At 45.3% G+C, this 16,350-nt stretch overlaps 1 protein-coding gene across 1 annotated transcript in view; it reads right to left on the reverse strand.

Moving 5' to 3' along the window:
• The window catches only part of LOC148148499 (protein FAM3B-like), a 37,971-nt gene extending 34,714 nt beyond the window's left edge, over positions 1 to 3,257 (reverse strand). Inside the window, 1 exon segment of the mRNA XM_087992382.1 lies at positions 3,146 to 3,257. Coding sequence (XP_087848508.1) covers positions 3,146 to 3,176 — 31 coding nt within the window. The 5' untranslated portion in view covers positions 3,177 to 3,257.
• Between the last annotated feature and the right edge of the window lie 13,093 nt (positions 3,258 to 16,350).

Genomic DNA, 16,350 nt, shown 5'->3' on the forward strand with positions numbered 1-16,350 from the left:
AGACTGGATCAGGGTTTGGCAATGATTACTGACCAAGACAAACTAACTAAATTCTTGTATTATGTTGCTGCATTCTAGTTGCTGCACCGTAAATCTGGGCTAGTCAAACCGTACAGCAGGGAAATCTGTCTCACTGTAGCAAGTTTGAAAATCCAGCCACACTGCAGTCTGAACAAATCCAATGGTTTATTCGCCCAATCTCGGAAACAAGTGAAATATTAAACTATTTTTGACATTGTGTTACTGGAGCAGGAGTAAAGAAGAGGGTGTGATTGCACTGGAGGGGATCAGAGGAGGATTGAATGGACATTGCCTGGGATGGAGCATCTTAACCATGAAGAAAAGCTGGATAAACTCAGGCTGTTTTTTTTAGAGCAAGTTGAAGGGATGTGATTGAGGTGCCTAAAAGTATGAGGGTCATGGACAGAGTGGGTAGGAAGCTATAAGAAATAGGAACAGGAATAGGCCATTCAGCCCCTCACACTTGTTCTGCCGTCCAATAGGATCATAGTTGATCCAACATTCCCCATGTCCACTATTCTGTCCCTTCCCCATTGTTTTAAAAAATTCTCAAGGTCAGGTTCGTAGGAGAGTAGTCTGACACAGAACAAATGACCAAGAGGCGGGTCTGCTAGAATATGGGCATTTTATTCCCCGCAGCGTCGCCACAACCAGGTCTCATACAACGGGTCTGGCTTATACTCACTCTACATGTTACCGGAACTGGGAGCCGTCAGTTCTCGTAGAGCGGTTGCCAACAACCCACGCTCGGCGGTTAAACGTAACCCCGGAGCAGACTCACCGAACTGGAGACTTTTCCAGCTGATATACTCTTTTCCAGATATAAACATTCATGTGAACAGCAGAGCAAGGCTAAAAAACACATTCCATTCTGGTTACATACAGATAAGAAGATTCACACGGGGAGGTGTGTAATAAGATTCACACGGGACTAAGCAACACCTCCATTCCGGTTAGATTCACACATGTATTGGGACATAATTTTTAACCGTTTCACCACATTCCACTGCTTGGCCCAATACATGTGTTACATTATGATTCACACATGTATTGGGACATAATTTTACACCACACCCATAAAGCTTGGCTCCCTTCCTTTTCAGAAATCTATCTCAGCCTTAAATATATACAGGAACTCTGCCCCACAGCTGTCTGCAGCAAGGAGTCCCAAACACTCATCACACTCCCTGGAGCAATTCTTCATCATCTCAGTCTTAAGTTGGTACCCCTTTATTCTGAAACTGCCCCCTGGTCCTAGGTTTCCATGAAGCAAAACATCCTCTCAGCATTTACCCTGCCAAGCCCCTTAAGAACCCTACATGTTTCAATGAGATCGCCTTTCATTCTTCTCAATTCCAATGAGCAGAGTCACAATCCATTTCACCTTTGCTCATAAAATAGCTGCAGGAGTGGACCATTCAGCCCTTCGAGCTTGCACCACCATTCTATATAATCATGGCTGATCATGCAGTTTCAGGATCCCATTCCCGCTTTCTCTCCATAACCCTTGACCCCTTTAGCCAGGTCCAGTTCCTTCTTGAATACATCTGATGAATTGGCCCCCAGCAGCATTCTGTGGGAGAGAATTCGACACATTCAGAACTCTTTGAGTGAAGAAATTCTTCCTCATCTCAGTCCAGAATGGCTTACACCTTATTCTTAGACTGTGACCCTTAGTTCTGGACTTCCCTAACCTTGGAAACATTCTTTCCACATCTAGCCTGTCCAGTCCCATTAGCAGTTTATACGTTTCAATGAGGTTCCCCGCTCATGCATCTAAATTCCAGTCATATGCCAGTACTTCCATCCTGGGTATCAGTCTGGTGATTCTTCGCTGGGCCCCCACAATAGCAAGAATGTCCTTTCTCAAAGTAGGAGACCAAAACTGCACACAAAACTCAGGGTGTGGCCTCCCCTGTACAGGAGGGACAAACCATCCATAACAGGGATCATCCGAGGGAACCTTCTCTGAACATCCTCCAATGAAGTGATATATTTCCTTAAATAAGACGACCAAAATGCTCCAGGTGTGGTCTCACCAGCACTTTATACAGTTACACTATTATACTCCAACCCAATTGAAATAAGGACCAGCTCATAACGTTGAATTCTTAGTTGAAAGATCAATAACAAGGAGGCATAATTTTAATGTGAATAGCAGGAGGATTGGGGGGTGGGAATTGGGGGAAATAAATCATCCAGAGGATGGTGGAAATCTTGAATGCACCACCTGAGAGGGTATTGAGACAGGAACCCTAACAATCTTTTAATAGCCAGAGACTTTTCCCCAGCACAGGATTGACTGGTACGATAAGTCATAGTTTGAAGATATTAGGAGGAAGGTGTAAAGGAGACGTAAGAGGTCGGTTCTTTACGCAGAGAGTTGTGAATGTATAGAATGCGTTGCCAGCTATGGTGGTGGAAGCAGAGTCATTAGGGACATTTAAGCATCTGCTGGACATGCACATGGATAGCAGTGAATTGAGGGATGTGTAGGTTACGTTACTATATTTGACATTAGGATTAAATCTGGGCACAACATTCTGTCCTGTACTTTACTTTTCTATGTTCTAAAGTACTTGGATGAGTCCCTCATAATACTCATGATAATGGACCAAGTGCTGGGAAGTGGGATTGGTGTAGATTCAGATGAGTTTTGTAGGTGCAGACTCGATGGGCCGAAGGACGTCTCCTGTTCTGTATACCTCAGTGATACCAGGAGTAAGAGTCTCCTTTGCCAAAGCAATTCGTATGCGTGGTTCAACACACACACACACACTCCTCCCAAAACTTCCAGGGAAAGTGTTCTTACAGCGTTTGCCAACTGATGGAGAGAGAACAGGGATGAAAGAGCGGAGAAGGGTTGGGGGTGTTGGTGGAAAGGAGAAGGGTTGGAGCGGGGGGGGGAATAAATAAATAATTAGTGACAGGAAAGTTCTGACCGTGCCCGGGATGAGCGCTCACACTGCCGAGAGAAACTGCAACATCAGCGCCCGAGGCAAGTCACCAGCCATGGGTGAAATTCACACAAAATCTCGGGTGTCAATTTCCAAAAAGCGCCCCGTTTACCACAACATCTCAGAGACAACAGATTTTTAAAAATAAAAATCTCATGGCCACTTACCGTGTGCTGGAATTGGGAATTGTGTTGCCATTGTAACGCTTTTGCCGACCTGACGGTTGTGTATTCAGATGAGCAACAATTTTGGACTTTACACGTCCTGTTTATATTTTTGTTTTGGGGCGGGTGAGACGTGTTGCGCTCAGATACTGATTCGGCAACTCCCCTCCCCTCCCTCTCACACACCGGGCGAGCTGACAGGTGAATCCAACAAAAGGGTGTCTCAATTCACTCTGGATTGGCTCAAGCAGTCAGACTGTGGGCTGAAACAAAAGGAGAAAGTGAGGACCGCAGATGCTGGAGATCAGAGCTGAAAAATGTATTGCTGGAAAAGCGCAGCAGGTCAGGCAGCATCCAAGGAGCAGGAGAATCGATGTTTCGGGCATGAGCCCTTCTTCCGGAATGAGGAAAGTGTGCCAAGCGGGCTGAGATAAAAGGTAGGGAGGAGAGACTTGGGGGAGGGGCGTTGGAAATGCGATAGGTGGAAGGAGGTTAAGGTGAGGGTGATAGGCCGGTTGGTTGGTGCGGGTGTCCCAGAGGTGTTCTCTGAAACGTTCCACAAGTAGGCGGCCTGTCTCCCCAATATAGAGGAGGCCACATTGGGTGCAGCAGATGCAGTAAATGATATGTGTGGAGGTGCAGGTGAATTTGTGGCGGATATGGAAGGATCCCTTGGGGCCTTGGAGGGAAGTAAGGGGGGAGGTGTGGGGCACCCGGACCTCTGGGACATCTGGATCAGCCAACCCAACCACCCCGTGGCTCAACACTTCAACTCCCCCTCCCACTCCACCAAGGACATGCAGGTCCTTGGACTCCTCCATCGCCAGACCATAGCAACACGACGGCTGGAGGAAGAGCACCTCATCTTCCGCCTAGGAACCCTCCAACCACAAGGGATGAACTCAGATTTCTCCAGTTTCCTCATTTCCCCTCCCCCCACCTTGTCTCAGTCCCAACCCTTGAACCTTCCTCCCCTGCAATCTTCTTCCTGACCTCTCCGCCCCCACCCCCACTCCGGCCTATCACCCTCACCTTATCACCCTCACCTTAACCTCCTTCCACCTATCGCATTTCCAATGCCCCTGCCCCAAGTCCCTCCTCCCTACCTTTTATCTTAGCCTGCTTGGCACACTTTCCTCATTCCTGAAGAAGGGCCCATGCCCGAAACGTCGATTCTCCTGCTCCTTGGATGCTGCCTGACCTGCTGCGCTTTTCCAGCAACACATTTTCAGCTGAAACAAAAGGCTCAGCATAGCAAAGCAATATACTGTACTACAAAGGAGAAAGGAATTACGGCGTTTAAAAGACATTCGGCAAAGTACATGAATGGGAAAGGTTTGGAGGGTGTGGGGGATGTGGGCCAGGAGCAGGCAAGTGGGATTAGCTTAGATTGGGATTGTGTGGTTGGACCATGTTGAATGATTTTATGACGATGACCATATTCCACATAGAGCCTCTAAAAGGGTCCTAGGGAGACAGGAATCTATTGGATTTCTGAGAGTCAAGATATGTTGATGAAGGGCTTTTGCCCGAAATGTCGATTTTCCTGCTCCTCGGATGCTGCCTGACCTGCTGTGCCTTTCCAGCACCACTCTTATCTTGACTCTAATCTGCAGTCCTCACTTTTGTCGTATGTTGTGTATCTGCCTGCCTCTTGTTCTGTAAGCCGGTTGATCACTTCAAGGAGCAATAACCACTGCACCCTTTCACCACACTGGCTGAGTAATTCCAGCTTTTGCTGCTTTTAAAAATAAACAGATTTCCAGCACCCATGGTGTTTTGTTATCAAAACAAAATCCAAATTTTGAAAGTTTCTGTTGCAAGCATTTAAGGGTTTGTGTCTGTGTGTGTGGGGGGGGGGAGTGGTGGGGGGAGCAGGGGCAGGGGAGGATGAATGAATAGTGACAGAAAAGTTCTGACCATGCCTAGGGTGAAATTGACATGAAATCTTACAGGAGAGAATGCCAGATTTCGGTCAAAAGGGTTTGTACTGTAAATGTATCTTTCTTCATAAATCACCCAGTTATGATGTATGTCCTCTCAGTTTCTATTTCCATGTCACAGAAAATAGTTTCTCCATACAGGTCCTACTCAGCACCTTCAACATGTCAGACACACCTGAGACTGGAGTGGGTCCTGAGGTGATGACGTTCTGTATGGTCTGGGAGATGTTGGCACACCTGAGACCTGAGTCTAGATTAGAGTGGTTTTCCAGCATCACTCTAATCTAGACTCTAATCTCCAGCATCTGCAGTCCTCACTTTTGCCACACCTGAGAGCTGAATGACTTCAGACAAAGGCTTAGTAAAACCCTTTTATCTTTGTTCCATTCTGGGACAACTGCACTGCCAAAACCAGAGTGACTCTCCTGAAATTAGGTGTCCAAAACTGAATGAGATATTCCATGTAAATTTTGACCAAAGTTTCTCCCCTACTCTGCCTCCCTGCACCCCACTTTGTAACCCAAGATCTCCCTTCATTTTGGGAAGTTGACATGAAAGCAAGAACTTAGCACTTTGCACAAGTCTGGCCCAAATAGATTATTCCGAAATGTCCTGGTTATTGTAATATAGGAAACAGTCGCTTAGTCATTAGGAATCGAGATGCTCCTCAGGACAGGGTCATATTCACAGTGAAAGTCCAGAAATGTGAAGATCACTGTTGGCTATCCATTGTCAGGAAGAATGTTCATTTGGAAAGGCAGTTTGTGAGAGGAATACAAACAGTCCACAGAGAGAGAGAGATGATGGGCAAAAAGTTAGCAAATGGGTATAATGTGGGAAAATACAAAGTTCTTCACTTGGGAAGGGAGAACAAAAGAACAGAATATTATTTAAATGTAGAGAAAGCTGCAGAAAGTTACATTACAAAGGGACCTAGGGATACTTGTGAATAAAACACAGAAAGCTAGCACCCGGTTGTAGCAGGTAATTAGGAAGTCTAATGGAATGCTGGCCCTTATTACAAGGGAACTGGAGTTTAAGGGTTGGAAAGTCTTACCGTAACTGTACAAAGTGCTGTGAGACCGCATCTGAGTACTGTGAGTATTTTGGTCACCTTATTTAAGGAAGTATATCATTTCACTGGAGGCAGTTCAGAGAAGGATGATCCCAGTATGGAGGGATTGTCTTATGAGCAAAAGCTAAACGGGTAGGAATCTACTAACTGGAGGTTAGCAGAATGAGAGATGATCTCATTGAAACATCTCGGATTTTTAAGGCGCTTGACAAGATAAATGCTGAGAGGATGTTTCACCTCATGTGGGAGTCTAGGACCAGCCGGCAGAGTCTCAGAATAAAATGGCATCAATTTACGACTGAGATAGAGAGGAATTTCTTCTGTCAGAGTGTTGTGAGTCTTGCAAACTCCTTGCCTCAGAAAGCTATAAGGACAGAGTCTTTGTGTTCATCTAAGGCTGAAATAGATAGATTCTCAACCAAGTGGGAGTCAAGGGATATAAAGAATGGACAGGAAAGTAGACGTGAGGAATGTCAGATCAGCCATGATGCTATTCAATGACAGAATGGGCTCAAAGTGCTGAACTGCCTACTCCTGTTCCTGTTTCTTACGATCTTTTGGATATTTACTCTGCACTATGGACAACCTCCTACAGCCATTCCCACATTCCAAATGAGATGGTGGACATCGAACTGCCCTCTGAAATGATAAAGCATGCACTTTGTTTGATCAAATTGTTACAGAGTCACAATGGGAGGGTCTTCACCATATGTTCTGGTTCACCAAAGTGGCAAACTATTACTTTTCAAAGGCAAGTTGGGATTGGCAACAGATTTGCCAAGAGGTGCGAGGGAGGAGCAAAGGACTTCTGGGAAGTTTTTAAGTGGGTGAGATCTAAACCCGAGACCCTACACTGTAAGGCCTCCATCCCAACCACCTCCTCTAACCTTACTAAGAGTCTGTAAACTCGGTAAGTTTTCAGGTTTCTTTTTTTTCCTTCTCTTCCTTTGTTTATTTCTGTGTGGGCTTTCAGAGTAGCGGGATATGGATGTTATGGCAGTTGCATGTTCCTCCTGCAGAATGTGGCAGATGAGAGACACTTCACATGTCTCTGCCGACTACATCTGCGGGAAGTGCACCCAACTCCAGCTCCTCGAAAACCGAGTTAGGGAATTAAAGCTGGAGCTGGATGAACTATGGATCATTCGGGAGGCTGAGGGGGAAATTGAGAGGATGTACAGGGAGGTGGTCACTCCCGAGACACAGGATAATGACAGCTGGGTTAGAACCGGGGGAGGAAAGTGAACTGATGGTCAGAGCAGGGATCCCCTGTGGCCGTTCCCCTCAGCAATAAGTATACCATTTTGGATACTGCTGATGGGGACAGCCTACCAGGGGTAAGCCATAGTTGTCAGGTCTCTGGCACTGAGCCTGGCACTGTGGATCAGAAGGGAAGGGGGGAAAATATAAAAGTGCTAGTGGTAGGGGACTCAATAGACAGATTGACAGGAGGTTTTGTGGTCAGGAACGGGATTCCCGGAAGGTATGTTGCCTCCCTGGTGCCAGGGTACGGGATGTCGCCGATCGGGTTTACAAGATTCTGAAGGGGGAGGGTGAGCAGTCAGAAATCGTGGCACATATTGGCACCAATGATATAGCCAGGAAAGGGATTCAGGATCTGAAAAGTGACCACAGAGAGTTAGGTTGGAAGCTGAAGAGCAGGACGAGTAGAGTAGTGATCTCAGGTTTGCTACCGGTGCCACGAGATAGTGAGATGAGGAACAGTCAGCGAGTGCAGCTTAACACGTGGCTGCGAGGCTGGTGCAGGAGGGACGGCTTCAGATACCTAGACCATTGGGATACCTTTTGGGGAAGGTGGGACCTGTACATGAAGGACAGGTTGCACCCGGATTGGAGGGGCACAAATGTCCTGGGTAGGAGATTTGCTCGTGCGATTCGGGAGGGTTTAAACTAGTTTGACAGGGGGGGTGGGAATCAGGCCTACATGTCTGAGAGGGGGTCAGTTGCAGGCAGGACAGTGACAGGTTATATTGAATCTATCAGGAAGGTTTCTCATGCGATGAAACATAGGGATCGGTTAAAGTGTGTCTGCTTTAATGCAAGGAGCGTCCGGAATAAGAGTGACGAACTTAGAGCACGGATCAGTACTTGGGGCTACGATGTTGTGGCCATAACAGAGACGTGCGTTCCACAGGGGCAGGAATGGTTGCTTGAGTTTCCAGGGTTTAGAACGTATAAAAAGAACAGGGAGGGTGGAAAAAGAGGAGGGGGTGTAGCATTGCTAATCAGAGAGTGCATCACAGCTACAGAAATGAAGGTTGTTGAGGAAGGTTTGTCTACTGAGTCAGTATGGGTGGAAGGTAGGAACAGCGAGGGAGCAGCCACCGCATTAGGGGTTTTCTACAGACCACCTAATAGAAGTAGAGAGATTGAAGATTGCATAGGCAGGCAGATTCTGGAAAAATGCAAAAGTAGCAGGGTTGTTGTTATGGGTGATTTCAACTTTCCCAATATCGACTGGAACCTCCTAAGTGCAGATGGTTTGGATGGAGCCGTTTTTGTCAGGTGTATTCAGGAGGGTTTCCTTACTTAGTATGTAGACAGACCGACGAGGGGAGAGGCCATTTTGGATTTGGTGCTAGGCAACGAGCCAGGACAGGTGTCAGATCTCACGGTGGGAGAGCACTTTGGTGAAAGTGATCACAACTGCGTCACATTTAGCATAGTCTTGGAGAGTGAAAGGAGCAGTTACTGAGGGAAGATATTTAATTGGGGGAAAGGAAATTATGACGCTATCAGACAGGAGTTGGGAAGTACAGACTGGGAGCAATTGTTCCACAGAAAGGGCACAGCAGACAGGTGGAGGCTGTTGAAGGAGCAGTTGTTGCGAGTGATGCACAAGTTTGTTCCTCTGAGACAGGTAAGAAGGGGTAAGATTAAGGAACATTAGATGACGAGAACAGAGGAACTTCTTGTCAAAAGGAAGAAGGCAGCTTACGTAAGGTGGAAGAAGCAAGGATCCAGCACAGCTTTAGAGGATTACAGGCTAGCTAGAAAGGAGCTCAGAAATGGACTGAGGAGAGCCAGGAGGGGGCACGAAAAAGGCTTGGCAAGAAGGATTAGGGAGAACCCAAAGGTGTTTTACTCATACGTGAGGAATAAGAGAATGCTCAGGGAGAAGGTAGGGCCAATCAGGAATAGCGGAGGGAAATTGTGCGTGGAGTCTGAGCAGATAGGGGAAGCCCTAAATGAGTTTTTTGCTTCGGTTTTCATCAAGGAAAGGGAACTTGTAAATGAAAACTTAGAGGAGCTGGGATACAGTCTTGACCAGATCAAGATTGATGAAGTTGATGTGCTAGATATTTTGGAAAACGTTAATATTGATAAGTCCCCAGGGCCAGACCAGATTTATCTTAGGCTGCTCTGGGAAGCAAGAAAGGAGGTTGCTAAGCCGCTGGCGAGGATATTTGCCTCCTCACTCTCCACGGGAGTCCTACCGGAGGATTGGAAGGAGGCGAATGTTGTTCCTCTTTTCAAGAAGAGTAATAGGCAAATCCCTGGCAATTACAGACTGGTCAGTCTCATGTCTGTGGTCAGCAAAGTTGTGGAAAAAATTCTGAGGGATAGGATCTATGACTATTTGACAAAGCATAGTGTGATTAAAGGCAGTCAGCATGGCTTTGTGAGGGGCAGGTCATGCCTCACAAATCTTATTGAGTTCTTTGAGGAGGTGTCAAGACAGGTCGACGATGGTAGAGCAGTGGATGTAATGTATCTGGACTTCAGCAAGGCATTTGATAGGGTTCCCCATGGTAGGCTCATTCATAAAGTCAGGAAGTATGGGATACAGGGAGATTTGGCTATCTGGATTCAGAATTGGCTGGCTGACAGAAGGCAGAGAGTGGTTGTAGATGGAAAATATTCTGCCTTGAGGACAATGTTGGATGGGATCCTGCAGGGCTCTGTTCTTGGGCCTCTGATCTTTGTAGTTTTTATAAATGACTTGAATGATGCGGTTGAGGGGTGGGTTAGTAAATTTGCCGATGACACAAAGGTTGGAGGTGTCGTTGATAGTATAGAGGGCTACTGCAAACTGCAGTGCGACATAGACAGGATGCAGAGCTGGGCTGAGAAATGGCAGATGGAGTTCAACCTGGATAAATGCGAAGTGATGCATTTTGGAAGGTCAAACTTTGAATGCTGAATATAGGATAAAAGACAAGATTCTTGGCAGAGTGGAGGAACAGAGGGATTTGGGTGTGCAAGTACGTAAAACCCTCAAAGTTGCCACCCAAGTGGTTGTTCAGAAAGGTTGTTCAGAAAGCAGATGGTGTTTTGGCTTTCATTAACAGGGGTATCGAGTTAAAGAGTTGCAAAGTTTTGCTGCAGCTCTACAAGTCCCTGGTGAGACCACAATTGGAATATTGTGTCCAGTTCTGGTCACCCTACTATAGGAAAGATACAGAGGCTTTGGAGAGGGTGCAAAGAAGGTTTACCAGGATACTGCCTGGACTGGAGGGCTTGCCGTATGAAGAAAGGTTGATTAAGCTCGGACTTTTCTCTCTGGAGAGAAGGAGGAAGAGAGGAGACCTGATCAAGGTATACAAAATAATGAAAGAAATAGATAGAGTCAATAGCCAGAGACTTTTCCCCAGGGCAGGATTGACTGGTACGAGAAGTCATGGTTTGAAGATATTAGGAGGAAGGTATAAAGAAGACATCAGAGGTAGGTTCTTTACGCAGAGAGTTGTGAATGCATGGAATGCATTGCCAGCGGTGGTGGTGAAAGCAGAGTCATTGGGGACATTTAAGCAACTGCTGGACATGCACATGGATAGCAGTGAGTTGAGGGGTGCGTAGGTTAAGTTACTATATTTTGCATTAGGATTAAGTCTTGGCACAACACCGTGAGCCTAAGGGCCTGTTCTGTGTATACTTTTCTATGTTCTAGATGCAGGTCTTGCCTGTGGCAATCCCATTCCAAGAATGAATAAAAGAAATCAAACTTGTTTAAAAACATCATAATCGGTCTATTCTAAAGTCTGACTGAAGAAATTCTTTACACACCTTTATTATCTGCTGTGAATCCATGCAGAGAAAGGTGAAGAGCCACGTGCAGTATTTAAAAGAAATTTTGATTTGATTTATTATTGTCACATGTACCAAGGTACAATGTAAAGTTGTGTTTTGAGTGCAATACTGGCAGATCATACCATATAGAATGCATTAGGTTAATAAACAGAGAGAAGAATATCATGTTACTGCTGCAGAGAAGGTGTAAAAAGGGTGAGATCAACATTAACTTTCACATTTGAGAGGTCCATTCAGAAAGCCTGATAAGAGCAGGGAAGAAACTGTTCTTGAATCAGTTGGTATGTGTGTTTAACCTTTTGTATCTTGTGCCCAGCAAGAGGTTGGAAGAGCGGTGGGAGGAATGTATGATGATGATGGCTGCCTTCCTGAGGCTGCAAGAAGTGTAAATGGAGTCAATGGATGGACGGGTGCTTTGCATGTTTGACTGGGATGTGTTCACAACTCTCTGTAGTTTCTTAAGGTCCTGGGTAGACAGTTTCCATACCAAGTTGTGATGCAACCGAATGCTTTCTCTGAGTCATGTATAAAGAATGATAACAGTCATTACAGATATGCCAAATTATCTTAGCCTCCTGAGGAAGCAGAGGCGCTGTTGTGTGTTACTTGACATGGATGGACCAGGACAGATTGTTGGTGATATTACTCCTAGGAACTTGATGCTTTTGACCATCCTCACCTCAGCACCACTGATGTAGATAGGGGCATGTCCTCTATCTTGCTTCCTAAAGTCAATGACCAGTTCTTTTATTGTGGGAGAGATTGATATCTTTACACCATGCCTCCAATAACTCTATCTCTTTCCTGTATTCTGTCTCGTCATTATTTGAGACTCAGCCTACAACAGTGCTGTTGTCAGCGAGCATGTAGATGGAGTTAGGACAAAATTTGGCCACACAGTCAATAGCTTGATGTAGGTATCCTCGTTATCCAGATGTTCCAGGGATGAGTGTAGGGCCAGGGAGATGGTATCTACCTTGGACCTGTTTTGTCAGGAGGCAAATTACAAGGAATTGAGGCAGGCTGGGAGACTGGAATTCATGTGAGCCATGACTAACCTCTCGAATCAATTCATATAGAGATTAGAGTCTCCAGGTAGTAGTTATTGAGGCACGCTGCATGATTTTTCTTTGGCACTGGGACAATGGTGATCTTCTTGATGGTGGGCTTTCAGATCGTAGTAAGGAGAGGTTAATGACGTCAGCAAATATTCCTGCTGACCGGTATGGGCATGGCTGGGGACTCCATCTGGGCCAGCTGCTTTCTGTGGGTTCACTCTCAAAAAGGCCGATCTGACATCTGCAGCAGTGACTGAGGGCACAGGTGGATCCAAGGCTGTCGGGGAAAGTAACACCGTTTCACTGACCTTCTGTTCGAAAATGTGTAAAATGCACTGAATGCAACAGGGAGGGATGTACTTTTGATATTTTGTTATTAGATGAGACCATAGAACTGTAGGATCTTAGGGAGGCCATTCAGTCCATCAAGTCATCTGCCATTCAATAGATCAAGGTTGATCTGATAATCCTCAACTCACTTTCCTGTTTTCACCCTTTAACCATTGATTCCCTTACTGATTAAAAACCTGTCTAACTCAGCCTTGAATATACTTACCAACCTAACCTCACCAGCCCTCTACAGTGAAGAATTCCACAGATTCACTTCCCTCTGAAAGGAGAAATTCCTCCTAATTTCTGTTTCAAATGTGTCAACCCTTATTCTGAGGTTATGTTCTCAGCTCTTAAACTCTCCCATAAGGGATAACAACCTCTTAGCATCTACCATGTCATGTTCCCTAATAGTCCAGCATGGTTCAATAAGTTTTTCTTTGTTCATTCATGGCTGAGGGGATCTCTGGCTGGGCCAATATTTATTGTCCATCCCTAATTGCTGAGAGGGCAGTTAAGAGTTAACCACATCGCTGTGGGTCTGGAGTCACACGTGGGCCAGACAGGGCAAGGATGGTAGCTTCCTTCCCTAAAGGACATTAATGAACCAGATGGGTTTTTCCAATAATCAACAATGGATTCATGGTCATCATTAGACTCTTAATTTCTGATTTTTAAAATTGAATTCAAATTCCATCATCTGCCATTGAGGGATTTGACCTGAAATCTCTGGATCATTACCCGGCCCTCTGGATTAGCAGTCCAGTGATAATGTCATTGACCGCACGGCCAACCTACTCAACCTTTCCTCGTACGGAGCCTACATTTATTGCCCATTCCTAGTTGCACTTGAGAAGGGAACTGCCTTCGAGAACTGCTGTAATCTGTTTGGTAGAGATGCACACACAATGCCATTAGGGAGTGAGTTCCAGAGTTGAAGGTATGTTGGAAATTGAGTCGCCTTTAAAACAGTTTATCTTGGTATTCCATATTTAGTACTTTCTATGTAGAATGAGAGCTCATTTAACTGTGTTACAATCATAACTAGCCTTCAATAAAAGGCATCTGGAGGGTGTAAGAATAGGAAGGGTTTAAGAGGGGTATGGGCCATGTGTTGGTAAATGGGACTAGATTAGGTTAGGATATCTTGTTGGCATGGACGAGTTTCCCTGCTGTACATCCCTATGACTTTATGACTCCAAATGCAAACAGAAGATTTCCTAGACATTATTATCAATGCAGCATTTTGGAAAATACAAAGTTTTTGCTTTTAGAAGATGAATCTTCAAATGAAGGTGGGGAAGAAGACAAGAGTCATCCTGGCATTATGGTCATTGGCTGAGAGGGCTAAGATATGTGACTGAAACAGCCCAAACAAAGGATACCAACAGGGAGGAGGGGGAGGGGAGAAAGGAGATCCTGCGGAATGAGTCTTCAGTTTGGGAGAAAACCAGGAATTTCCCTACATCAGTCTGAGAGAAAAACAAAGGTTGCTACTCCCAAAGAATGTTAGGCTGGATAGTTGGTTAATGATGCAGAGTGATGCCAATGGTGTAGGTTCAATTCCCACACCATAAGGTCACAAAGAACAAAGGAAAAAATGCCACTGCAACAGGCCCTTCAGCCCATCAAGACTGTGTCAACACATGATGTCTTCCTAAAATAACAAACTTTTGCTTCTATGTGGTCCATATACTTCTATTCCTTGTGTATTATATATATCTGCCAAGATGCCTCTTCAATGTTGTTATTGCATTTGCCTCCATCTCCTCCTCTGGCAGTGAATTCCAGGCACTTACCACTCTTAGTCTAACATACCCTGCTCCTCAGGGATTTATCCAGCTGTTCACCCCAGGGTCACTCTGAGTGACCCCGCTCCTCAGGGATTTATCCAGCTGTTCACCCCCAGGGTCACTCTGAGTGATCCCGCTCCTCAGGGATTTATCCAGCTGTTCACCCCCAGGGTCAGTCTGAGTGACCCCGCTCCTCAGGGATTTATCCAGCTGTTCACCCCCAGGGTCACTCTGAGTGACCCCGCTCCTCAGAGATTTATCCAGCTGTTCACCCCCAGGATCACTCTGAGTGACCCCGCTCCTCAGAGATTTATCCAGCTGTTCACCTCCAGGGTCAGTCTGAGTGATCCCATTCCTTATGTAGTTATCTGCTGTTCACCTCGACATTTGTTCTCCTTTGCTGCTATTGTTGCTGTTTAGACAGACTCTCCAAAAGGACTATAAAAGACTCACAGAAAAGAATCATAGAATCCCTACCATTTGGCCCATCGAGTCCACACCAATCCCCTGAACAACATCCCATCCAGACCTACCCCCTACCCCCTACCTACTCTGTACACTATGGTCAATTTAGTATGGCTAATTGACCTAACCTGCACATCTTTGGACTGTGGGAGGAAACCAGAGCACCTCACCGTTATCCAGTGGCACAATTTACCTAGAAGCTAAGAGCAGGAGGAAGCCATTCAGCCCTTGAGTCTGCTCCATCATTCTCTCTGATCATGGCTGATCCACTATCTTCTCAACCTTTAACATCTCAAAAGCTATTTATCTCTTTATTGAATACACTAATTGAGCAAGCCACCACAACCTTCTGTGTTTGAGAATTCTACAGGTTGACCACCTGCAGAATGAAGAAATTTTTTTTCACCTCAGTCCGAAATGATGTACTAAAATGCTGACCCTGCGTCACAGAGTAATAGACTTATAGATATCTATAGCACAGTAATAGGACCCTCAGCCCGTAGTATCCATACCAGTCAAAAATAAGTACCAAACTATTCTAATCCCATTTTCTAGCACATGGCACAGAACCTTGTATGTATTGGCATCACAAGTACACATTTAAATATTTCTGAAATGTTATGAGAGTTTCTGCCTCTCAGCTATGCTGAGGTTTTGATTCCAGGCTCTAGATTTCAGTGGAAACATTTTCTCTGCATCTAGTCTAGCTAGCCCCGTTCGAGTTTTATAAATTTCAATTAAGTCCCATCTCATTCTTCTAAACTGAAGTGAATACAGGCCCAGTCGAAGTAACCTCTCCTGTATGCAGGGACAGCGAGCTATTAGAAAGGCCACATGGTGTTTTGGCATTCATTACAAGAGGATTTACAGCAGTAAAAATATCTTGTAGCAATTGCATGGAGTCTTTAATGACTTCTGTGTGCAGCTTTAGTGTTTTTACTTTAGATTTATACTCTCTTTTTGTTCAGTCTATGGTTTTCCATATTAATGCCTTTAGCAATCACCTTGTCTCTAGTCGTCCATTTACTAAATCTTCTGAAATTTAATATCTTACATTGACTTTTGGCTTCTTCAGTTATGAGGCTGCTTAGGACATGAGTCTGAATACGGTTCAGGTGTAGAATGCCCCAGTGGTATTCTAGACCTTCCCCGGTGCTCGCAAAAAGCACATCACAATCATAGAGTCATACAGCACGGAAACAGGTCCTTTGGCCTAACTTGCTCATACCAGCCAGGTTTTCTAAACTGAACTAGTCCCATTTACCTCTGTTTGATTCCTATCCCTCTAAATCCCCCCATTCCTTTACGCAGAGAGTTGTGAATGCATTGCCAGCTGTGGTGGTGGAAGCAGAGTCGTTAGGGACATTTAAGTGACTGCTGGACAGGCACATGGATAGCAGTGAGTTGAGGGGTGCGTAGGTTAAGTTATTATATTTTACATTAGGATTAAACCACAGCATAGCATCGTGGGCCAAAGGGCCTGTTCTGGGCT

Source organism: Chiloscyllium plagiosum, unplaced genomic scaffold (assembly GCF_037043375.1).
Source record: "Chiloscyllium plagiosum isolate Xiang-an unplaced genomic scaffold, Cpla_swu_hap1 HiC_scaffold_12, whole genome shotgun sequence".
NCBI classification, from domain to species: domain Eukaryota; kingdom Metazoa; phylum Chordata; class Chondrichthyes; order Orectolobiformes; family Hemiscylliidae; genus Chiloscyllium; species Chiloscyllium plagiosum.